The following is a 25820-nucleotide window of genomic DNA, read 5'->3' as shown; positions in this document are numbered from 1 at the left end:
CCAATCTTAATTTTAATTTCTTCCATTTTTGATATCTAATAATAATCTTCCAAACCATACACCTCCAGCGCCGGAGAGGGTTCTCTCCGTCTCTCATTCTATAACTCAGGTTCCCTTTCTTATTTTCTTTTTCTTTTTTCTTTCATTTCTAGTTTTTTTTCCCTACCGATCAAACTCATCCTTTTGTATGCTTAAATTATCTGAATTTCCTTTTCATCGTGATCCTTCTTCTTCTTTCTCTGATTAGATCGGATTATATTTATCGAATTTGGATTTTCTTGTTCTAGGCTTGGCCTTGGATCTCTCATATTTCGCTGGGATAGTTTGAGACGAACAAGGTTTTTAGGGTTTTCTACGGCTGGAACACGTGCACCCATTTTATGATTTTTGATACTCCTCTGCGCTAGATTTGGTCTTCCCCGTATATGTTGCTACTTTTATGATTTTTTTTTTCTGTTCCTTTCTTTTGATATTGAATCCTTTTGATCTTTTTGGGAAGTGTTGCTGTTGCTTTGGGCATTCTCTCCCTTTTATGTCTTATGGGTTTCCTTTTTTTCCTTTTTAGTGTTTTGGGAATTGGGGTTTGATCTTTGAATAATTCTGGTATTTGAGCTTGCTTTTTCCATCGGATTAAGGGACTGGCCACTACAAAATTATTGTCATTATGCATACGAAATTTCAATTTATTTTGCTGCAAGAGGCACTCATCTAGGTTTTTGAGGATACATTCTCTTCAACTTTTTTCTGACAGTTTGATGCCTTTTGAGGACGGATCCCTTTCTTTTGTCTTGAGGGTTGAAACTTAAGCATTAGCTTCATTTCTGACTTTTTTTTGTTGATGAGGATTTGCTGAACTGATAGTGTATATAATGGAAAAAAGGAGAGAAATTGTTGTGGGGAGTGGAAACGTGCACTTAGAGGACCCTTGGTTTACTGGAATGGATACTGAGGAAACTGAAACGGGACAATCAAACAGTGGAATTCAAGGCTTTCGACTGGAAAAAGGCGAGGCAAGTAGTGTGGTTTTCTCAGCCGAGACACCCCTTGTAAGTAAAGAGCCATCAACGTCTGGTAGTTGTAGTTGTAGTCTGAAGAAAAACAAATCTAGGGTAGCTACAAAAGACACAGAGTTCTGTCAGAAGGAGAAATCCGTGCATGACAAGAAAGTCAGCCGACAATACAGGATTGAGTTGGGTCAATTATTTCAGGGAGCCGTGAGTTCCCATGATTGGGAGTTTGCTGAGAGTTTAATCTTGTCAACAGATCCACAGACTCTAAATGATGCATTGTGTGTCACATTGGATGCTATCTGGTTTTTGGGCACCCAGCAGGAGTTGTATGGGATTACCGAGTTGATTAAGAAGATCATTGCTAATGGTGCTTATGACTTTACTAGAGCCGCTCTCCGGACTTCATTTCTTGCTTCTTGTGTCTCAGCTTGCCAGAGTCGCATGATGAGTCTTGCAGACACTGTAACTGTGATGGCTCAGAGGTAAACAAGCTGTTTCTTTTGATTTGTGGATGGATAATAATTGCTTCTTTTAATTCATCTTGAAACACAGCGTTGTCACGAGGAAAAACCCTGTTGGTGTCAGGCTATCATTCCTTGTCATTGATTTCGCAATTTCTGGAAAGAAGTGAAATTTGTAAAAGTTACTGCTTGAATTATTTCCTCATGCCATATGACACACTTTGTGAGTGCCTTCTGTAAGAAATGCATGGGACATGTCAAAAATGGAGTTTACTGTTGCTTTTTCCACATTTTTGTAGAAGACCTTGCCTAACTGGTTATTCTTGTGTATGTGCTAATTTTTTGTTTTGGTTCTCATTAGGTTGCATGAGAGACTCCAAGAATGCCATGGGGATGAGATCTTGAAGGCAGAAGCTGGTGCCAAGGTCCAAAAGTTCACTGAATGGGCTTTGAAATGTATAGGTTCCCATTCCCGGCTTCAGGGGAACAACGATAGAGTGAATCATTGCTCAGCTATTGAAATCCAACTTCAGTTAACTGCATTTAAGACATTCCTAGATCTTGCTGGTAACCAACTTACAGGAAAGGATTTTACAGAAGCATTTGATGCAGCTTGCTTTCCTCTTACTCTGTTCTCTAGCTCATTTGATGCTGGTTGGGCTTCTGGGATCTCAGCCACAGTTATCCAAGGATTGTTGGATATGTTGGTGGAGGGGGGTGCGGACAATGTTAACCAGTGTTTCCTTGAAGCCTCTCGGTTTGGCAGTACAGAACTTGTCCGCATTTTATTGCAGGTGGGTATTATTTCTTTGGAGTTGAATTTGTACTTTTACTCATTTACTGCCAACATTTTCAAGATACTTATGTGCAATTTCTTCATTATTTGTTGAAAATGCATTGACATTTACCAAGGTGCTGTTATGTGAGAGGTTGGGTGAAAAAAATAGTGCATGCTGTACACATAGCATTGATATGTTGGGAAATTTGTCCTCCAGTCTTTGAAGTGAATAAAATCTCATTCTACTTGGTGTTTGATTTTCACAATTTATCTTATCCATTATAAAGTACAAGTTTCTTGCTTCTTTTTGAAGAAAATATCACTCTACACACTTTAGATATGGTTACATGTAGGGCTGTAAAGGAGTACTGTTGAGCTCGACTCGACTCAAAAAATTTAAAATGGAGCTCGATTCGGCTCGAAAGCTTGCAAGCCTAAAATTTTCGAGTTCGACTCAAACTCAACCACGAATTGAAGCTCAAAAAAGCTTGAAATCAATGAAATTTTTTAAACTTAACTCGGTTGAAGCTCAAATTCGAACTCAAACTTGGACCTTAAGTACATAAAAATCTAATACTGCATTTAAAAAAAATCAACACAAATGTTAATATTATTAATAATTTAATTTAAAAAAAAAAATTAATATATTAATTTTTTTGAATTGCTCATGAGCTTTTTGAGTCAAATATCAAGTAGTTCGTTTAGGCTCGTTAAGAACTTGAGTTGAGTACGAGCTTGAGTTGAGTCTATTCGAGTCGAGTATTTATCTAACTTTGATCAAGTCAAGCTCAAGTAGCTCACGATCTCTCTCGTCTCATTTACAACCCTAGTTACATGTAGTTATAGAATTATTCAGGGTTCTTGCATGTAAGGTAATTTCATTTGGGAGATATCAGGGTAATGAAATGGTAGTCTAAATCCCTTAAATATAGTCTGATCTAGTTATGTCATAGCGTTCCTTTTTATTGTTAAACTGTGTAAGGTTTGCTATTTTTTCTCTCTTCCTGCTAAATGTGGTGAGGGAATCCCAAGCATTTAGATTGAAAAAACATGCAAGTGAATGGGAATGCTCCTGTGTTAAAATGTATTGACTTTTCCTGTTTAGACATGAGTAAGGCTGACAGATTGCGTGGAAAACTCAAATTGAGAAACCAAAGCTAGAATCACACCCTAATCTGATTTTTACCTTTTCTTGTAACCATGGAAAGTCGCGTGTGTTTTCACTTCTTTTGCTATAAGAAAGGGGCTTTTTTGTTTTTTCTTTTTTAAGAGGAGAAATATTATTATTGTTATTATTATTGTACTGTACACTAACAGTTCCTTAATTATCTTTGTTGGGCTATGTGGTATTTGTCTGGCCTAGATCGCCCAACTGAATAGCTTGGATGTTGATGTTGATCTTGCCTTGGGTTTTGCTTCACATTACTGCAAGATTGGAACAATGGAGTGTCTAGTGGAAGAGGGTAATGCCATGGCGTTTTTGGGACCTTTAATGAGAGCAGCTGAAAGAGGCTGCATGCAGGTTGTCCAGTGGTTTGTTAAAAGAGGTTGTCGAGACATGGAGCTATGTCTGGCCCTTACTGCTGCTACTTCCAGCAGCCAAGTTGGTGTAGCTGCATATCTCCTCCCCCATGTTCCTAAGCATGTCCTAACGGCACTGAGCATCGAAATTCTCAAGGCAGCGGGTGAAAGAAGTGGTGGGTCTCTTGATGGTGTTGCATTTCTTCTCCAATCTGACTTCTTAGGTGATCCTGCTGCTACTTACGCTGTTGCAGACAGCATTGCTAAGTCCGATGATGAGGCTGTTGCTCCCGATCTGAGGGCATTTGTTCAGGAGCACTGGTCAGAGGCAGCTTTCTTTGATGGATTAAAGCAAGGGCAAAAACATTATACGAAGCTAATGCTGATTTTGAAGAGGGGGGAATCTCCAATATGCTTAAGGGATCTACCAGGCCCTTTGAGGGTGGGAATTGCATACATGCCACTGTACAGGGAGTGTATTGAGGTCGTCTGTTATCACAAAGACTGAGGGGGCAGCTTGTTGAAGCTGTTCGAATACTCGAAGGTGGTGCATCAGAAGAGGTAAATCAATGCAGAGAGCTTTTAGGTATTTTGGAGCATCACCTCCCTTCATTTTTGGTTCGTGCTGCCAGTGTGGGTTAGCTACAAGTAAATTTTATCTGCTAGATCTTTACCCTATAGCATCCATCCCTGTGCCACGTGCATCTAATAATTACTGTTTTAGCAATTGGTACGTCACAAAGTTTATGAGTTTGTCAAATTTCCATACATCGTGTGATTTGGTTTAATGTACGAAGTTGCCCAGCTGCGCTTCTTCTATGGCACCCATATCATAATCTCGTGGGGCTGTATGTTGTTCATCTATAATGTAAGACCCATTTTCGATATATATACATATATTTTCTGTAATTCTAGGAAAATTTTCACTTTTCCCTTTTATTATTTTTAGGAAAATATTTCTATAAGATATTTTTATATTATTATAAATCCAGATTTGAACACAAAGCAAATTCACACTTTATTATCCACTCCATTTGATTTAATTTCTTCAAATATTATTTTCTAAATAAAATATTTCTTGCCTAATTCCATTTGGTATGGCTTTAACTTGTACAAAAACCGGAGTAAATTGTAAGTTATATTTTTAAAGTGTCCAATTCCGTTGTCAAAATCAAAATATAATTTAAACCATGTTTCATTATTGACAGTGGTGTGGGGCAATGAGCATTATGATGTAAGAAGTGAAGTAGTTGGACTTGGTCTCACAAGAATGTAACTAGGCAAGTGAGAATTCTCTCATATTTTCTAAATTTTATTGAGAACTTCTAAAAATAAAAGAAGAAAATTATAAGATAAAAAGGAGGATTTACAGAGTTATATCCCTGACGTTGGAAGGCATGAAAGCCAGTAGCATTAAGACGGTTAGAATGGCAATGGGAAGCAGTAAGAGCATGAAAGGTGGAGGAGGCAACGGCGGCAGTATCAAGGGAAGGATGAGCAAAGATGCTGTTAGACATATCAGCAGCAGCAGTGATTCCAACCCGAAGTATCTCTCCTGTATTGATTTTCTCCCACCATCATATTCACCCTTTCTTCTCTCAACCACCGTCACTGGAACTTTCCCCGCTGCTCTCGTTTTCATTTCAGACACCTGCACGCAATCCCCAAATATTGTAATGTTCCCTCTTTGAAACCCAATTATATACAAGATCTCGATGTAGAATCGGAAATGACAAAAAGTAGCGGCGAAAATCCAACTTTTAAACCACTGGGTAGGATGCTTTATCGCACAATGCGATTCAAGACAATGCACCAGTCAAAATTCAAACAGAAGCTATGGGAATGACGTGATGAACATCGTTAAGGTAATTGAACCATTCTACAAATCATCTTGATCCGAATTAAGTAAATAAAAATGAACAATTTAAGTGAATTAGAAACAACTATTACATCGGGGTCCCGTAATTTGGGCAAAAACAAAAACAAAGAAATGAGATCCAGAAAAGAAAACAAGTATCCAGAAATAAGATCTAGCTACTTGGAGAGAATCAACAACAAGAAGAAGAAAAGATGGGATTTTTTTCATTCATCTACATTCAACGGAAAAGATGAGAGAACACAGGCGCACCTTAAACAGCAGAAAGGAGCAAACAAAGAGGGTGTATCTGATCTCAATCTCTACAGCAGCAACAAATTTTAAACAAAATGAGTACGGAAGATAAGGATGGTATTACGAAAAGTGAAAAAAAGGAAGGGATTTGGGTTATGTCAGCAATCCATCATCTTTCTGTTTTGTATCTCACAATTTATGTTGCTTTGTAGGTAAGAAGCAAAACTCAATTCAAAAACAACGATATATACCGAATGAAAAAAAGGAGAGAAGAAGGGGTTGGGTTCAGTGAATGAATGGGATGAGAGAGAGAGAGATCAGAAACGGAACATGCATTTTTGCAAGTTGCCGGTTTTGGAAATATGAAGGAGTGTTGTGTGTTCCAAGGTTCTTCACCCCTTGCCTTGTATTCTTTTTTATTCCCTTTTTCCTTTTTGCCCACATAATTTATTTATTTCCACACAATTTCAACTTTCCTTTTTTTATTTATTATTTTTTTCCTTTTACAGACGTCTTGTTTTAATCAATTTGTTTTCTTGCTTTTTGAAATTAAATTTCATTATTATTGTTATTCAAATAAAAACGTAAACTATTATTTAATATAACCATCATTGTAATATTACTCAATATATTCACATTTATGTTATTTTGAACATAGAAACCACCATTAACCTTTTCTTTAATTACTCTATCTTGACTTAATTTTGTATCATGAAAATAATATTCACTACACACAAATATCAGAAAAATCAGATTATGGTCCCACAACACAATTTGGGGTCGATACGTCATCAATAGAATAACTAAAAACAATACAACCTTTGTAACCCCCCAAAAAAAATCAACACAACCTTACTGCACATATCTAACTAAAAATTATGTCTAATTTGATTTAGGGTTTATAATTGAAAATAAAATTAAATAGAATAATATTTTTTATTATAAAAATATTATTCTATTTAATTTAAAAAGTTACAATCTTAATAAGATTTTCAGTTACAACTAATTTTAATTATTTTTTAATTATATTTTAACATTTCTGAAAAATTAGACATAAACAATATATTTATAAAGAAAACACATTCAAAGTAAAGACAAAAGTTACCGCAAGATCATCTTGTTTTTTCTTAGTCCTTTAGGTAGTAGTTCCTTTTTTTGAGAGAGCTCCAAGATCAAAAGAGATTTTTTCATCTGTAAGGAATAAGATTTAATCATAGTAAGATCATTAATTAAAGAGAACTAAAAAAATAAACTTAAAATCAATTTAATTTATGGAAGATAATTTTCCCCCAAAAAAGATATCAGATTTGTTTAAAACCTTCATGCTAATTAAGAAACAACACCGTATACATCAAAAAATATCAATAAAATGTTATGAACTAGTCACCGAGTGATAATAAAAATCACGTCAAAATCTTCAACGACGACTCCGATGAGAAATTACAAAATCTAAAAAATATTGTTTTAAGAAATCGAATAAGGATTTACCAGAGTCACCAGATCATTCGAGAGAAGTCGATGTATTATTAACTGAGGAGAAGAGCCTTTGAACCTGCAAAATAAAAATGAACAAGAGAAATTAGTCTAGCGAATGACTCGATGGGAAAAGGGGAAAAGAAAACAATCGCATATCATACTTTTGACCCCTTTTAAATCTTACCGACGTAAAGAGTATTATATCCCTCAACGTAAACGAATCTTCGAGAAGGGTTGAACAGATGTCGAGATAAGTAACTTCCTTCAAGAAAACGAAAATATAATTACAAATTTATCTAAACAAAAAATAGAGAAGAAAATATTTCAAAATGAAAAAGAGTAAACAAGAGGAGAAAAAGGGATTGGCATGGGTTTATCGACACTCACGATAACCCTTAAGAATAATACTTTCAGAGTATAAAATGAAAGAGAAAAAATAAAGGCAGTTGAGAAAAGGAACTACAATGTATTGACTAATGATTCTATATTATTCTTCCTGAATAAAACATCTACATTGTACTGACAAATTGAATAATGTTCATATACAATGTGACTATTTAAATATAATACACATTCCTACAAAAATAAAGTTCATTGTAGTACGTAGTACTAATTAAAACTTAATGTAAGTTCATATATGATGTATGGTAATAAAATCAATAACTATATAAATGGTTGTCCATTGTTCCCATATATAATGGGGTAAGGGGGGAGGTAAGATAGTAGGATGCCCCCAACACTAGGTTGAGAGCAGCTTCCGTAGGAGACCTCCAAATTATAAAATGCCCTCCATGGGACTCGATCCCACGACCTCAAGGTTAAGAATCTTGTGCTCTATCAACTGAGCTAGATGGTCCTTTATATAGTTAATTATTCCTAATTAGTCAATATAAATCAAAACCAACAAACCATGGCTTCACATCTAAAAAAGTCCAAAAAAAACCATGACAGATCAAATACGTAAAGCACTATGTGAGTATAAGAGAGATCATCCTACATGGACTCAAAAAGATTTTCAACAATGGATTGATGAAAATTTTCATTTAAAAGTTACTCAAGGTTCAATATTAAACACACTCAAGCGATCATATGAATCCCTTTCGGTAACAACTGAAGATGATACAATGCGTTTGCAACCAAAGTTTAGAAGAAATCGTAGTTAGTGTTATTGAACATCCTATTAAGGATGAAATTGAAGATGATACAATGCCTTTGCAACCAATTACATGGAAAGAAGTACTCATAACAACAACTCTTCACAATTTTTGTTGCAGTATGAGAAAACAACACCGAAACTTTTGAATGCAGTAAGGAAAACTAAATATGAAATACAATTAGATTTGAATTTTAAGAAGAATCAAACAACAATAAAATCATATTTCACTAAGTTATCATAGTTATATTTGTAATTTTATAGAGTTATTAATTTATAATTTTGAATAATCATAAATTTATATAAGGGTCTTTAAAAAAATTATTATCTTATTAATTTATCAAAATTATTAATTTAGACCTTAGGTTCAAGTTGGGACCAAAAAAAAAATATTATTTTAGAGATTATTAATTTATCGAGAATTAATTTATAGATGTTCTACTTTAAAACTTTTTTTAATGTTTTTTACTTTTTTTTTCATTTGGACCTAAATCGTCGCCACGTACACAGAAGACGTGTTTTGTATGACACACCTTCGAAAGGACTTCTTAATTCTTATGTGACGTGCTTTCGCCTTACTATAAGGCGAGTTGTTCATATATTTTTAGGATAAAATTATCAGTTTTCACCTTAAAAAATGGGTAAAATAATATTTTAAAGAGAAAATTATACATTTAGTATCTAAACTATTAATTTTGATTAATTTTAGTACTTAAACTTTTAAATTTTTCAAAATCATACCTAAAGTTTAGTTTTGTTTCATTTTTAGTACCAAAACTTAAGTATTGAAAAAATTGAAAGTTTAGATACCAAAATCATTTAGTACCTAAACCATACTTAAGTTTTGAAAAAAAAAACGAAAGTTTAAGTACTAAAGCAGACCCAAACTGATCATTTAGGTAGCAAACACGTTAAGTTTTTAATAACGGGTACTAAAATGAAATAAAAACTAAATGTTAGGTATGATTTTGAAAAAATTGAAATTTTAAATACTAAAACGACCAAAACTAATAGTATAATTACTAAACACGTAATTTATCGTATTCTAAAAGCTATAGAGGAAAAATAAGAAGATAAAGGCCAGAGTTGTCATGGGAATAAATGATTATCTCCGAAACCTATTTGAAATTATACATTTAGGAAGGTAAATCGGTCAACATAACGAAAGAATCAAAGAATTGGTTAAAATAATGAAATTGAAAAAGAAAAAGAAATATAACGATGAAGCTACCGAAACCTAACGCACAACTGGATTGAAGTTGATGAATATCAACCATAACAGGTTCCAGTTCCCAATGTATGACAATCTTGCCAGCAACTTGCCTGCAGGATCCCTTCATGCACAGTGATATTCATATGGAGTCTGATAATTGTGAAGGATTTTGAACCTCCAAAGAGCCTTCCAGTTAATCACTGTCATCCTTCATCCTGCAGATTTAACTGAAAATTTACCATTAGGATTGAGTTTCCAAATCAATCTATCCTTACCACCAGTAGTGGAGAAGGAGAACCCTCTGGATTGCAGCTCCTGAAGCCAATGTTCAGCCAGTTGATTTCTGACATGTTGGACCAACCCCAACCAGGATATCCATTCCTTATTTGCAGATCAATATACCTTTCCGGATCCAAGAATCATCTCACTTTTGTTGCAGTATTTAGAATGCAAAGTGGGTTAAGTTCAATTTTCAGGGGCTGCGAGCGCCGAGCAGCCTCCGTGCTTCTTCTTAGTGCCTAAACCACTTTTATCGACAGGCTCACACAGTTTCGTCCAATTACACATATGCAGCTTCCTGTAACTATGGTCAGGAGCTGTTTGATCTGCGAATAGCAAATGAGAAAGCGGTGGATTCTTACGGGCAACACCAACAGCTTGCATTGATTGTTCCCTTCCAGCTTTGAGTATCATGAACAGAAGCACATTCTGACACATTAGAAAGAAATACAATGATGTAACCCATGCTTGGACATAAAGGATTCAAAAGGACTGCCATTCATAATTACTTGGTACCAAACAGTGGTGATGAATGAATCAATTGTCTCCATTTCTCACTAAAACCTATAACTGAACACAGTAGGAAATCCTAATTGCACCAACATCTATTTTGCACATATAAATTTTAAACCTACAATAATCCCCTACGATTATGTTTGGACTAATGATATAATCTTTAAACTAGGTATAAGAACGGAAAGAAATAGGACAATGCTATTTAATTTGTGATTAGCTTTAATTTAATTAATTTCAATCTTTATATTCTTTGAGTTTTAAATTTTTAATCTTGACTTAAATGATATATGCACAATATAATTATCTTATAAGAGTTTGAATAATCACACTAAAGAATGTAAACTCAATCAACTACTAAATAATTTTTTTTTTTGCTTCCTTGAGATGCCAAAAACACAAATTAGAGTATACGAATTTATTTTTATTTATTTTAAAAATATTCTTTGTGTTTCGCCTGTTAATGCTTTTTTTTTTCTTATTGAATAAACGAATGTGTGTTGCCGTTGAACCTTCAAAACCACGTTAAAGCTAAAAGCTTCTTTGAACTAATATAGAATGGAACTAATTTAGATCAATAAAAATAAATTGAAATTAGTTATTTAAATAAATAAGATTTAAAATTCATTATTTAAATAAATAAATAAGATTTAAAATTCATACTTCAAAACAAGAGATTTTATAGAATTAATGTAATGCATATAAATGGGGACTAAATTCGGCCCATTAATACCCGCTTCCTATCATGTATATTATTTTACCCATCCTTAATAGGCAAAACCTCCAACCAAATTTTGGGAACTTTCTGTCTAGCTATCAGCAGCTATGGCTTCTTCTCTAGCTCTCAAGAGGCTCGTCTCATCGTCATCGAACATCCTCCCAAGCTCCTTCCGCATGGTCCGCTCAATTGTCACCGCTCCGTCCATCTCCAGAGTCTCCGGCACAAACGCCATGCGCGAGGGTAACGGTTTCAGTCGTCCACGGATCTGTTTCTCATCGAGAGTTCTTTCGTTTTTTCCCTTTCTTTCTTCTGATTATCTAAAATTGATGCTTATTTTGGCTCTTCCATTTTTCGTGTTGCAGACGTGTTTGATCCTCTCTCTCCAACAAGGAGCCCGAGCCAAGTCGTGAACACGAGAGATCAGTTAATGAAGAACCCATTTTTCTCTACTTCCCGTGGTATGGCAACGATTGCGAAAGGCGAAGTCAAAGAATCAAATAAGAGGGGAACCGGCGAGCAAAAAATTATCCTTCGCCCGTTATCTCCTCATCTTCCTATTTACGAGCCACAGCTTAATTCAACACTTTCAATCACCAATAGAATCTCCGGGGCTTTCCTAACCACTGTATTTTTGTTTTCTTATCCTCTTTCTCTAAAAATGGGTTCTGTTTGCTTAACCTATTCGAGTTTCTACCAATTCTTCTTTTATTCAGCAAAGCTTTTCTTAGTTTCAGCCTCAGTTTCTGCCTTAGCCCTGTCCTATCATACGTATTATGTGTGTTCGCCTGTTAATGCTAAAAGCTTCTTTGAACTTGTTAATTTAGTGATCTCAATGAACATGGTTTTTAGCATTCTGTTTATCTTTTGTAAGTTTTGAGGTTTTCTTTTCATGACATTTCCTTTTGTTAACTCTGTTTTTATTGCAGACAGACACGGTTTATGAATTGCTATGTACTGTGTACAGCAACCGAGTATGTCTCGAATCCATATCTTCTTATATTATACAGTTTTGTTTTTCACTTTAGATCTTTTCTGATCATATCAAAATGGGTCCTAAATAAAAGGATGGACGATTGCTATCGGTAAGGCATTTAGGCATTTTCTAGCTTCGACCAGTAATTAGTTGATCTAGTCATAACTCATATGTTAGATTGTTTGATACATGGTAGGAATGTATTGAGAGCTTTGATTCAAAGCTTTAAGGTTACTAGATTTATTTCCCCTATCACTTGATACTCTGGATAAAGGTAGAAGAAAATTCACTACTTTTTAAACTAGTGCATTGGATTTGAAATTTGGAGTCAAATAACACATTCCTTATCTTCTCTGACTTGTCAGATCTTTGAAGACTTCGATTCTTCATATCCTCTGAATTGTGTTCATGATTTTCTTCCCTGAAAGTCTTCAGTAATCCTTTCCCATAATATATGTGAAATTGCTTAGAAGAGCTCTGTATTTATGACACTCGATGATGCCAACATGAGATAGTTTAACAGAACTTAACCTCTTTAATTTTTCCTCTGAATTAGTTTTAATTTAATTGGAGATGAAACATTATGGCTCATAGTCTTTGAAATTTGATTCACCAAAGTTAGGATTTGTCTTGAATTCTCAAGAGCCTAGCTGGTTCATTTGTCTTGAATTCTGAATTGTGGTAAATGTTAATTGTTATCAGGTTTGTATATAGCTATTGTGAAGGTGGCTTTCTTTAGCTGGGACTGATCTTCTCCTGCTCCCTCATAATATCTTTTTTTCTCTCTCAATCTTGCATGATTTTCTAAATTCGAACCGATATACAAGAGGAGGGATCACTACTCGGACATTAGGTGGTAAATGTCCAAGATACTCCAGGTATTAATAACAGTCTTATTTTCTTGTTCTATCACAAACTGCATTGTTTTTTGAAGGTCAAGTAGCAATCGCCTTGGCAGAAAATTAATACCATTTTCCAAAAAGCTTAGTCGGGGCTTTGTGGTGTATCATGCAGAATAATAATTGCATGGCTTCGATTTGTTTCTTTCTTATATTCCAAGCGTAAATTAACAGATTAAACTAGTTTTCTTTACCCGTAAGTTGCTTTAATAATTGAAATGCATTAATTTAATCCTTATGAAGTGTTTTTAAACTTTTTTTTTAAAAGGATTTGCAAATGATATAAGAAAGAAACTGAAACATAGCTCATAATTCACAAATAATGTATTAAAGATATAATAAGTGCTGTTAGTAGAATTGTATGTACGTTTCATGTATAAAAAGATATATAGATTCTATTTTATTTGTAAGTGAGCTGAGACTAGATTATGTTAAGGAAAACAATAAATACAAAGAAAAATGCAATTATTGATTTTCTAAATAATCGACCAAATCACCATTTAGATAAATAAAAAGAACCTTGGTTGGCCGGCAGAACCAAGCATGCCCTTTACTTCTAAAGTGAAGATATGTTTAGCAGAACCAAGCATGTTTGGATCAAGCCAGCAGAGAGAGGTGTTAAAATTAATGTGGACGGTGCATGGTTGCCCAGCTCCGGAGCTGCAGCCATTGGAGTGGTTGCAAGGGACCATCATGGAATGATCATAGGTGGGGTTGCACGTAGATTGCAAGGCTGTCGCATCCCAAAATCAGTCGAAGCTGAAGCTTTTACATAGGGCATAAAATTTGCACTCGAAAATGGATGGAATGAAGCAATTATTGAAGGTGATGCCATAATTATTGTGAATCGATTAGCAAACAACTAAGAAGACATTTTAGTGATCGAATTGATGCTTAACAAGGCTCGTGACGTCGTTAAACACTACTTGAACATTAAAGTGTATTATGTTAATCGGGAGGCCAATAGAGTTGTACACTCCCTTTGATGTAAGGTGAATCTACACTCTTCAAGAAGAAGGGAATAGAGAGTCTTATTGTGTTCCCGATCTAGGAGAGACATCAAATGATGCCCTTAAATTTTAAGTATGGCTGCAATAAAGGAAAGTTAAAGGAAAATATTAGAAATTGAAATGAAATAAACTTAAGTAAAATGAAATAGAAAATAAAGTAATGAAAGAGTTGGTAGCGGAAGATATGTGATGATGATTGTGGCCTTTAATGGTGTTGATGAAGATGGTTGATGTAGTGATAAAGATGGACGGCTATGGTGAAGAAAGTATCTCAAACTTGCCGAAGAGGAAACAATGCTAAGAAGCAAAGCCCCGTTCTTTGTAAACTTGCTTGAGGGATGGTAGAAGTGTTTTAAACCCACTAGATATTGAATCTATGAATTATAAGAATCAAATTGAATAGAACGACACCACAAGTCTAAAAATATATTTGCTTAATCGATATAGTTCTTAAAGAACTTGATAGAGAGATTTGATTAAAAAATGAGATATCTTTTACAAATGAAACGCCTTCCTATTTATAGGAAAGAAAGGCCATGACCGAATAGGCATGTAATGTTTCGGCCAATGAATGTGTTTAAATAAATGTACATAATGCTTTAAATGATTGAATAAATCCTTTGACATGGAGATGGTTCGACTAACTCTTCAAAAGGAGGCATGATGATTCGACTAAGAGTGGTTACATCTTGTTTGGCCGAATAGACTTGTGCTCTTTCACTTTGGCGCCAAACTTCTCCCTTGGCTTCTTCATGTCTCTTCTCATTTTAAGAATCTTTTGATCGAATTGACTTCACCAATGCACACCTCTCTTCAATGACATCCTTCCATGGCAGCACCTTTATGAATGGTCATGACGTATGGATGAAACCTCTTCATGAATAGGCAGGTTGCAAGGTGAGTGAGATGATGATGAGCTAATCGTTGATGTTCCTTAATGTGTTGATTCATTTGGCAGCTCCTCATGAAAAGGTATAACCCGAAAAAAGCACCTATTCGCAAAAAGGTATGAATTGAGAAAAAGTAATTTTTCACAAATATGATGTCTTTTGGTAATAGATGATGTTGGTGCAGCTCCCTAGCCGAATTTAAGTCTTTTTCTAGCTCAAATCTTCAGCTCAATCCAGCTATGAGCTCACTTGTCACCGGACAACTTTTCACCACTTGATCCTTATGCTCTCCTGAGTGCTCCTATGTAAGTTTCCTTGCCTTAGACTTCATCCTTTAGCTCAATTCAACTCCCATAGGTGTAGTTGTATGTACCTTCATCAAAGAGATAGAGTTTAAGTTAAGTATATGAACTAATATAAAGTATCAATATATATAATATAAAGATGTGGATTATAGGTTATAATAATAATTTCTGCATCATATGATAATGAATAAATATTATTATTACAACTATAAATGTAAAATATATAAATAAATATATCCATGTCATAGCAAATGAAATATGAATCATATATTATGAATATAATGATCATAAACATAATATAGAAAAAGAATAAGTTAGAGAAAGTCCCCTTTTGAATCTTGTGAAAGGATGCAGATGCAAGGATGAATATGATGTTGAATAGGTTCACATAACCCTTGCTCATTGGGATTTGTCATGAACCAACTGTATTTATTTTATTTCGACAAATCAGATTGTATCAAAAAAAAATATACTTCTCGATGCCATTAACATATGAAATGAAATTAACATTATTAACAAAAAAAATGTTTAGCAGTGTCTAGAGCTTGAAATATATATAGACCACGTAGACCTAATTTCATCCGTCTGATTAGATTGCAGTTGCAATCATACGAGGTTTAAAGATTTTCGAACAAGCGGTGTTTTCTAATATCACATGCATTGAGCCATTGACCCATCTCTTTGCTTAGCAAGTTGGCAACGGTTCCATGTGGGTCAAAAGACAGAGCCCATGTACCAAATCAATATTTTCAACTTGGAAACTCTAATTTAATTAAGAGAATGATCACATAAAACAAAATCTCATTATTTATACGAACCTTCCGAAGAATTTACCAGGAATTATTAGTATCGTGTGGAAGCAAGTAAACGAATATTAGTCAACAATGCATTCTTTCTTCTATCAACAACCCACCTAAATTATAATATTATATATATATGACATAGGACTTGTTGAGCACCACATATGACACAATATTTTGTCCCAGAGAGTGATTCTTTGTCAACCCTTTGCAGCTGCCATGGCCGCCGGTCAGATAGCCTACACAGGACAAGAAATCGCTCCGGCGGTGCCCCTGTGGCTAAACAAAGGAGACAACGCATGGCAAATGACGGCATCGACTCTGGTGGGAATTCAGAGTATGCCTGGACTTGTTATCCTCTATGCGAGTATTGTGAAGAAAAAATGGGCAGTAAACTCGGCTTTTATGGCACTTTATGCCTTTGCGGCGGTTCTGATTTGCTGGGTCCTTTTATGTTACCGTATGGCCTTTGGTGACGAGCTCCTCCCTTTTTGGGGGAAGGGAGCACCGGCTCTTAGCCAAGGCTATCTCGTTGGCCGAGCCAAAGTTCCCGAGAGGGTCGCCACGGAGCCTTTGTATCCCATGGCAACGCTTGTGTATTTCCAATTCACTTTTGCTGCTATTACTCTTATTCTGCTCGCTGGTTCGGTTCTTGGTCGCATGGATATCAGAGCGTGGATGGCGTTTGTGCCACTTTGGCTTATATTCTCGTATACCGTCGGAGCTTATAGCCTCTGGGGTGGAGGCTTTCTCTATCGATGGGGTGCCATCGATTACTCCGGCGGATACGTGATTCACCTCTCCTCCGGGATCTCCGGTCTCACAGCTGCATACTGGGTAGGCCCCAGGATCAAAAGCGACAGAGATCGGTTTCCTCCCAACAACGTTCTGCTGATGCTCGCGGGTGCCGGGTTGCTATGGATGGGATGGTCTGGGTTCAACGGAGGAGCCCCGTATGCCGCTAACATCGACTCTTCAATAGCAGTACTCAACACAAATGTTTCCGCAGCAACTAGCATTCTCGTCTGGACATGTCTCGACGTCATATTCTTCGGGAAACCTTCCGTTATCGGCGCCGTTCAAGGAATGATAACAGGGCTCGCCTGCATCACACCGGGAGCAGGCTTGGTGCAATCATGGGCTGCTATAGTCATGGGAATGCTCGCCGGCAGTGTTCCATGGGTATCCATGATGATTATTCACAAAAAAAGCAGCTGGTTACAAAAGGTATGTCGACCGTACAATATTCCTACTCATCTAGTTTGACCAGCTGTTGGTTTCATCTTCTTTTTCCACATTGAAATGTATTTACATTAATGTCTAGAAACTAGAAAGATTAAAATTAGGTAGCCTGTTTTGACTTTGACAACAAGTGGGAACTGAGAATTGTCCAAGGCCATTGAATTTAGGGGAGTCCTGGTCCCAACCCAAAGGTTCACATTTGATTTTTGATCCCACCACAAGGACCAAATGCCATAAATGTTAAATCATCACCTCAACTCGCAAATCATCAGCTTCGCCCTACCTTAATTAACTTTCCAGTCTCTTTCGGTGGTGGAATTGTGAGCACTTTTATTTATACCATATCATTAGCATAGCAGTTAATTGTTAACCATTATTGAGCACACTACTGTTGAAGCCATCATAGTTATTTGATTGTGATATTTTCACACTTATGGCCACAGGTAGATGATGCTCTGGGTGTGTTTCACACGCACGCGGTGGCCGGTCTGATGGGCGGTCTCGTCACGGGGCTATTAGCGGAGCCAAACCTCTGCAAGCTGATACTTTCGAGTAACACGAGGGGTGCATTTTATGGAGGGAATGGAGGGGTTCAATTCGCTAAGCAAATAGTAGCGGCCTTGTTTGTTATTGCTTGGAATGTAATGTCCACGACTTTGATTCTACTAGTAATAAGGCTATTTATACCATTGAGAATGCCGGATAACCAGCTCGAGATCGGAGATGATGCCGTCCACGGAGAAGAAGCGTATGCCCTTTGGGGTGACGGAGAACAATATGACCAAAGAAAGCATGGTTGGCATGCGTCGGAGATGACTTCACCTTCACCTTACGTCAATGGTGCAAGAGGAGTAACCATCAACTTGTAATTAGCTGCGCATATATACATATGCATTGGTTTCGAGTTTCCGCTATACCGTTTTGTATTATGTGATTAATTAGTTCAACTACTTTTATCGTGCCAAATGTTGAACCAAAATTTTATTTATCGCCTGTAGAATACAAATTATATATTAGGCTTACTAGTTTACTCTCATGCTTTTGAAGCTTGTCTCGCTACCCAAAAAAGAAAGAAAAGCCTTTGCATCCATACTGCTAGTTCCATAGTCATTGGACAATGCAGATAAGAAGCATGTTGTCACTATAAGCACCGGCAATGGCGTTCAAACCGCTGAACCCCCAACTGTAAATGTGACAACGCAAGCAGCAATGCCACGAGCCCTGGCGTATCCGTTTGTCGCTTATCCACTGTTAAGCTCGTTGCAGCATCCGATGAGATTAAGACCGGTCTAGGCAACCAAATGCAAGACAGAACAATAACCGATAAGGTAGTCACTACCTTAATTTTGATTGCGCTTAAGCTTTAAAGCAAAAGCTGTATTATATTATTCAAATTTGCTTTTCTTTTCATACCAAAAGTATTTCTTTTTTTTAAGTCTTAAGATCCAGCTTCCTTTTATAATCAAGTCCTTTTAGCAGAATATTAATAGTTACTAGAATAATCAAGTTGTTATATATACACAGCAACGAAATTAAATCAAATTTAAAACTATATTGAACTATGCAGACATTACTCCAGGATGAAACAAGACGGAAACCACTAGAAATTAGCTGTAGGTTTCTGGGGAAAAAATGTTCAGCCAGCCTGCCATTCATAACGTATTATCATCTGAGGTAGAATAACATAACATAAAAAACTGAAACTACTATTAGAATATTAGAACAAAGAATTTGAATTATGACCAAAACCACCGAAGAGAGCTCTGAAAATATATTAAAATATTGAAATAATATCTCTTAAATATGAAAACTTTAAATTTATTTGTTTTTTAAAGATAAATTTACTTGTTAAGCAAATTATAGTATCATTTTTAATAAAACTTACAAGTTACTTCTAAACTTATAAATTGCTTCCTAAATTGGACTTTTGTATTCGGTAATAATATAAACTAATAAAACTTCCATTTTTTTATAATCACTGGTATCCGGTCTATTGATCAACTAATCTAGATCGGTTAGTGTAAAAGCAACGACAACTCTCTCAACCTAGAGATTTAATAGCTCATCCCACTAGACCAACTTTAAAAGATTGTATAATTTTAAAAAATCTGTTTTTTAATTAAAAAAACTAAAATTTATTGTAATTTAATATTTTGTTTTCCTGAAATAAAATTTAAGGTTTTGATATTATCCCATTCTTAAATGTTGGTTCAACATTTGATTCCTTTGAGTTTTAATAACAAATTAACCGCCATTTCATTGAAACAAATTATGAAATGACTTGACAATTTGCAACAGGCGAAACTTTTTACAAAAGTGCTGAAAATATTTGATTCCAAGTATCTGGAACTCCAGGCAGGCACCAATGTATGCAATCTGCATGGCGTCTGGGGTCGGCTTTTTCCTCATCGGTTAACAGTCTTCCTCCAGTCTCCGTATAAATCGACGAATGTGCATCTACCCGGTACTCCGACAGCTGCGTTATATTAACAATCGTTACCGCAACTTTCATTTTCTTCACCACATCCGCCACCACGCCCATCATCGTCTTGTCCAAACCACTTCCCCACATCTTCTTCATCACCGGCTTCGTTTCGTTGAAACATTTCAGCCCATTATTCTTGCCCCAATCCTGGCTTCTGCGGACACAACAGATTATTCCTTTTAGCAAATTCGAGTGGAAATTCATCTTGTTTTCTGTTCAGATGCTAACCTTGTATGTACAGGGGATATAGTTGTGAAAAAAACGCGAGTCTTGTTGGGATTTATGGTCGAATCGATCCAGTTGGCCCATGTTTTCAAACCTATTCGGTAGGCAACCGGTGTATCCAGCTCCGAATAACCTTCTTCACCGTTTGCGAATGAACCCCATCTGTTCTTACCCCATAGGTACGAAATTAGTACCTTAACTCACAAGGAACCGCTTCGTTGAAGCAGATAAAAAGGGTTTTCGACAGACAACTTACAGTGTTTTAAGTCTAAGACCAATCATCCACCAAACGTAAGAATTAAACGCAAGGATATCAGCTCCTTCCCAGTGTTTGGAGTGCTTGGCGACTGAATCAACTTTCAGTATTCTCTTCTTCGGATCCAAAACGTCGATATCCGAATTCGATTCAACAAGAAACGGGGCCCAATAAAATTCGATAGTTGCATTATATTCCTGAAATAGGTAAAAAAAAACGTTAGCTTTGTTTTCAAGTGCTTACAAGGCCTATCAATAAAATTCAATACCTTAGCTTTGAAGACTGAACGAACATTGCCTAGTTTCATAGACTTCTTTCCTGGAGGTATAGTCCACTCAACCATGCAAACGAAAGATTCCCATTGATTTCTTTGCAAAGAATCACCTGCAAAGAGAAGCCTTTTGCCTCGAAGCTTTTTAAGTGTACGTTCTGGATCAAATCTAAACGGAAAAAACACAAAAGAACTGGTTTCAATTCCATGCAAGAATCAAGTCGACGATTTTTTAAGTAAAAACTTTGTTACCTAGGCGAGTTGCAGTCGTGGGGCTGCCACTCCCAGTGATGGTAGTCGAAATCAAGGCGACCATTTTTGACGCAAGCGTATTGCCTGTCCAGGTACGGACAACTACTATCATTGTACAGTGTCTTGATAGAGCTGTTGAACACCCACTTGCCTCGAGTAATATCACACTCTTCAGGGTCGAACTCGAACCTGTCGTCGATTTCGGTGTTTTGTAGGTTCTCCTCTGCAGTTTTATGATAACCTGTGGGACAAAGACAGTTCAATATTACAAGTTCAGTACAATAAACAAAGCCCTGTTGAATTTACTTACTAGGTTTTACAACAGCAGCTCTTCTAGCACAGGGCTTGGATTTGAGAATCGGATTGGAAGAAAGAAAAGTTAGTCTTTCAGTGAATAAAAGAGCAAGGAATGCAAAAGCGCAGACTATAACTGTGATAACAGAAAGAGGTAGCTTTCCTCTGTAAGCTTTCATCATGATGGTTGAAGGAGAAGCCGTAATGCTCAGGTTTGGAGGGAAATTAAGCTTAGAGGAATTGAACTCAACGGTGTATGATGAGGTGGTATTTATTTTATTTTATAAATTTTACAAGGTGTGTTGAGTAGGAGTAAAGCTAAAGCTAGAGGCAAGTATGGTTGGGGTTGGGGGGGCTTTGACATCCTTTTTAAAAAAAAAAATAGTGGGTGGTTAGAGAGTAAGCTCAAAGGCTAACATCTTTGCCGGAATCTACATCATCTCAATATCCATTATATTAACTAATTCCGTGGAGTTGCATCAAGTTTAGTGTATTTTCATTATGTATGAGCTACAGATTGTACGGGTAGGGAATTATAAATGAAAATTGTTGCTAGAATGTTATTTCTAGGAACGTTGGTGTTGGGTTTTTTTAATATTCACTATCTTATGTTGTGCCTATATTCCTATGCACATCAATGATGAATGTATCAGTTTTGAGCAGGTGAAAGTTTGATATGGTATAGTTTCACATGTCAGCTCAGTGTATCTTTCAAGGTCCCAAAATATTATATATATACACATGTACCGATATATATATATCATAATATCAAGCTGTTACATAATGAAGCTGAGAGGAGAAAATCCCAACAGTTGGAAATGACGTGGTGTGAAGGTACAGTGTCAAGTTCATAATATAATAACTCGACAATCCATTGTAGAATTTTGGCATGATATCCTCGTTTTTTATTTTTTTAGAGAGAAAACATCTCAATCTCGCTCCCATTTCCCCACCTCATTTCTTCTTTTTCTTTTGTAATTCGCTTTGTATTACTATACCTGTTGATAGCTACTAAAGCAATCGCTTTGGTAAGTTCATACTGACCAAATTGGGTATACATTAACTTATGGTCCAAAGTGTTGGTTTTTTTGGCAAATTTTGAATTCAACATCGGTTTTGTATAAGGAGGAGGGGAAATTCTTTTGTTATAGATAGAGTCCTCCTCCTCCTTAGTTTAGCATCCCACAAATATAAGTCTTCTTCTATATTAAAGGCTATTTGTACTCTTTCTCTCTCTTTGTAATATTTCCTCTATTAGTGACATTATTTTAGTAGTGTTCGAGGACGTAGACATAATTTTGGCCTAACCTCGTTAAATTTTGGTGTTCTCTTTTATATCTATTTAATATCTATTGTCGGGTATAGTTGTTGTTAATTATTATCCTATTAAAATTACATGTCTTGGTAGTTCTGTCTAAGGAGAGTGGGTTTTAAGAGGGATCATTGTGACCCTTCCACACTTTCCTGGGAATCTACATTGTGGTGATTTTTAGTACAATTGTTTTCACAATAGTCACATAGATAATAGTTTTCAAGGTGAATTTGTTATTATTGGTGGAAATTAACCCGAATTCCACAACAATTGATATCAGAGCTCTTGGTTTATTTTTGTATGCTTTGTGGTTGCGGCTTAGGCTGATCTTCCACATCAGAAAAAAATTTCATTTGGCTAATTGACATTCCGCACAGCTGTTAAATAGAATTTGTAGCACAAATGATAGACGACATAAAAACAACCACATCATCGTCAACAGCTTCTTCATCTTCAATTTTGGCAAGAAATGTTGTGACAAATGTTAGATTTGCTGTGGAGATTTTTGATGGCACTGGTCATTTCGGCATGTGGCAAAGTGAGGTTCTAGATGCCTTATTTCAGCAGGGTCTAGACATTGCTATTGAGGGAGAGAAACCAGATGATGTTGAGGAGAAAGATGGAAGATGATCAATAGATTGACATGTGGTACTATTCGATCGCGTCTTTCTAGAGAGCATAAGTATGCATTTTCTAAGGAAACTTCTGCAAGTAAATTGTGGAAGACATTGGAGGAGAAATTTTTGAAGAAAAGCGGACAGAACAAGCTCTACATGAAAAAGGGATTGTTCCACTTCAACTATGTACCAAGTACCACTATGAATGATCACATTACTAGCTTTAATCAGCTGGTGACTGATATGATGAATATTGACATGATTTTTGAAGACGAAGATCTGGCTCTGATGTTGATGGGATCACTTCCTGATGAGTTTGAGTATCTTGAAACTACTCTACTTCATGGGAAGGTTGATGTATCTCTCAGTGAAGTAACTGCTGCCTTGTATAGTTATGAATTGAGAAAGAAAGAGAAACAAGAAAATACAAGTGTCGAAGCAGATGCTCTTATTATTAGAGGTCATTCGAAGAGTCATAATAAAGGAATGAGAGGGAGATCGAAGTCAAAGTCCAGATTGAGCATAGATGAATGTGTCTTTTGTCGAGAAAAAGGGCATTGGAAGAAAGAATGTCACAGGCTAAAGAATAAAGGCAAACCTGAAAGGGGAAAGGTTGTCTCATAGTCAAATGTGGACGAGTATAATGATGCAGATTCAGATTTCGCATTCGCTGCTACGCCATCAACCAGCTGTTCCAGTTCATGACTGTTAGATTCAGCTTGTAGCCACCATATGACCCCTAATAGAGAATGGTTCTTTGATTTTAAAGAACTAAAAGGTGGAATTGTCTACACAACAAATAATTCCCCTCTTGACACACTTGGGATTGGTTCAATTCGCTTGAGGAATCAGGATGGATCAATCAGAACCTTAACATGTGTCCATTATGTACCAGATTTAATGAGAAATCTCATCTATGTGGGAACCTTAGAGTCAAAAGGTTTAGAAATGAGGGCAAAAGATGGGATTATAAGGATTATCTCTGGTGCACTGGTGATAATGAAGGGAATCCGGAAAAGAAACAATGTGTATTACTTTCTGGGTAGTATAATTGTTGGGACAGCAGCAGTGTCAGCTTCTACTGATGAACAGAAATCAGAAGCAACCAGGTTATGGCATATGCGCTTGGGGCATGTTGGTGAAAAATCCTTGAAATTGCTGATTTGGCCTAACCTCGTTAAATTTTGGTGTTCTCTTTTATATCTATTTAATATCTATTGTCGGGTATAGTTGTTGTTAATTATTATCCTATTAAAATTACATGTCTTGGTAGTTCTGTCTAAGGAGAGTGGGTTTTAAGAGGGATCATTGTGACCCTTCCACACTTTCCTGGGAATCTACATTGTGGTGATTTTTAGTACAATTGTTTTCACAATAGTCACATAGATAATAGTTTTCAAGGTGAATTTGTTATTATTGGTGGAAATTAACCCGAATTCCACAACAATTGATATCAGAGCTCTTGGTTTATTTTTGTATGCTCTGTGGTTGCGGCTTAGGCTGATCTTCCACATCAGAAAAAAATTTCATTTGGCTAATTGACATTCCGCACAGCTGTTAAATAGAATTTGTAGCACAAATGATAGACGACATAAAAACAACCACATCATCGTCAACAGCTTCTTCATCTTCAATTTTGGCAAGAAATGTTGTGACAAATGTTAGATTTGCTGTGGAGATTTTTGATGGCACTGGTCATTTCGGCATGTGGCAAAGTGAGGTTCTAGATGCCTTATTTCAGCAGGGTCTAGACATTGCTATTGAGGGAGAGAAACCAGATGATGTTGAGGAGAAAGATGGAAGATGATCAATAGATTGACATGTGGTACTATTCGATCGCGTCTTTCTAGAGAGCATAAGTATGCATTTTCTAAGGAAACTTCTGCAAGTAAATTGTGGAAGACATTGGAGGAGAAATTTTTGAAGAAAAGCGGACAGAACAAGCTCTACATGAAAAAGGGATTGTTCCACTTCAACTATGTACCAAGTACCACTATGAATGATCACATTACTAGCTTTAATCAGCTGGTGACTGATATGATGAATATTGACATGATTTTTGAAGACGAAGATCTGGCTCTGATGTTGATGGGATCACTTCCTGATGAGTTTGAGTATCTTGAAACTACTCTACTTCATGGGAAGGTTGATGTATCTCTCAGTGAAGTAACTGCTGCCTTGTATAGTTATGAATTGAGAAAGAAAGAGAAACAAGAAAATACAAGTGTCGAAGCAGATGCTCTTATTATTAGAGGTCATTCGAAGAGTCATAATAAAGGAATGAGAGGGAGATCGAAGTCAAAGTCCAGATTGAGCATAGATGAATGTGTCTTTTGTCGAGAAAAAGGGCATTGGAAGAAAGAATGTCACAGGCTAAAGAATAAAGGCAAACCTGAAAGGGGAAAGGTTGTCTCATAGTCAAATGTGGACGAGTATAATGATGCAGATTCAGATTTCGCATTCGCTGCTACGCCATCAACCAGCTGTTCCAGTTCATGACTGTTAGATTCAGCTTGTAGCCACCATATGACCCCTAATAGAGAATGGTTCTTTGATTTTAAAGAACTAAAAGGTGGAATTGTCTACACAACAAATAATTCCCCTCTTGACACACTTGGGATTGGTTCAATTCGCTTGAGGAATCAGGATGGATCAATCAGAACCTTAACATGTGTCCATTATGTACCAGATTTAATGAGAAATCTCATCTATGTGGGAACCTTAGAGTCAAAAGGTTTAGAAATGAGGGCAAAA

The 25820-nt window shown here is 36.2% G+C and overlaps 3 protein-coding genes, 1 long non-coding RNA gene and 1 pseudogene across 4 annotated transcripts; 3 read left to right on the top strand and 2 right to left on the bottom strand.

The window, feature by feature from the left end:
* Positions 1-429: 429 nt before the first annotated feature.
* LOC120113826 lies at positions 430-4655 on the top strand (annotated as a pseudogene).
* Positions 4656-5895: 1240 nt separating this feature from the next.
* LOC120113625 lies at positions 5896-7491 on the bottom strand. Its single transcript, XR_005515329.1, has 3 exons — positions 7369-7491; positions 6986-7071; positions 5896-5948 (listed from the first exon to the last, which is right to left on the bottom strand). It is a non-coding gene; the product is annotated as an uncharacterized LOC120113625 (long non-coding RNA).
* Positions 7492-11268: 3777 nt separating this feature from the next.
* On the top strand, positions 11269-12126 carry LOC120113825 (succinate dehydrogenase cytochrome b560 subunit-like). The gene is made up of 2 exons (XM_039134873.1): positions 11269-11475; positions 11598-12126. Exons 1-2 carry the CDS (start codon positions 11340-11342, stop codon positions 12110-12112), a joined length of 651 nt encoding a protein of 216 aa, XP_038990804.1. The 5' UTR covers positions 11269-11339; the 3' UTR covers positions 12113-12126.
* A 4177-nt stretch (positions 12127-16303) lies between these two features.
* LOC120113822 (ammonium transporter 2-like) lies at positions 16304-18358 on the top strand. Its single transcript, XM_039134869.1, has 2 exons — positions 16304-17339; positions 17798-18358. The coding sequence occupies exons 1-2, from the start codon at positions 16332-16334 to the stop codon at positions 18221-18223; spliced, it is 1434 nt and encodes a 477-aa protein (XP_038990800.1). The 5' UTR covers positions 16304-16331; the 3' UTR covers positions 18224-18358.
* Positions 18359-19623: 1265 nt separating this feature from the next.
* On the bottom strand, positions 19624-23733 carry LOC120113676 (protein trichome birefringence-like 3). Its single transcript, XM_039134748.1, has 7 exons — positions 23665-23733; positions 21154-21367; positions 20844-21084; positions 20589-20760; positions 20321-20517; positions 20068-20226; positions 19624-19993 (listed from the first exon to the last, which is right to left on the bottom strand). Exons 1-7 carry the CDS (start codon positions 23731-23733, stop codon positions 19663-19665), a joined length of 1383 nt encoding a protein of 460 aa, XP_038990679.1. The 3' UTR covers positions 19624-19662.
* Positions 23734-25820: the final 2087 nt, after the last annotated feature.

The sequence above is a fragment of the Hibiscus syriacus genome, unplaced genomic scaffold (genome assembly GCF_006381635.1).
Source record: "Hibiscus syriacus cultivar Baekdansim isolate YM2019G1 unplaced genomic scaffold, ASM638163v2 tig00110213_pilon, whole genome shotgun sequence".
Lineage (NCBI taxonomy): Eukaryota > Viridiplantae > Streptophyta > Magnoliopsida > Malvales > Malvaceae > Hibiscus > Hibiscus syriacus.
The sequence above is the reverse complement of the archived record's forward strand: the minus strand, read 5'-3'. Positions and strand labels throughout refer to the sequence as shown.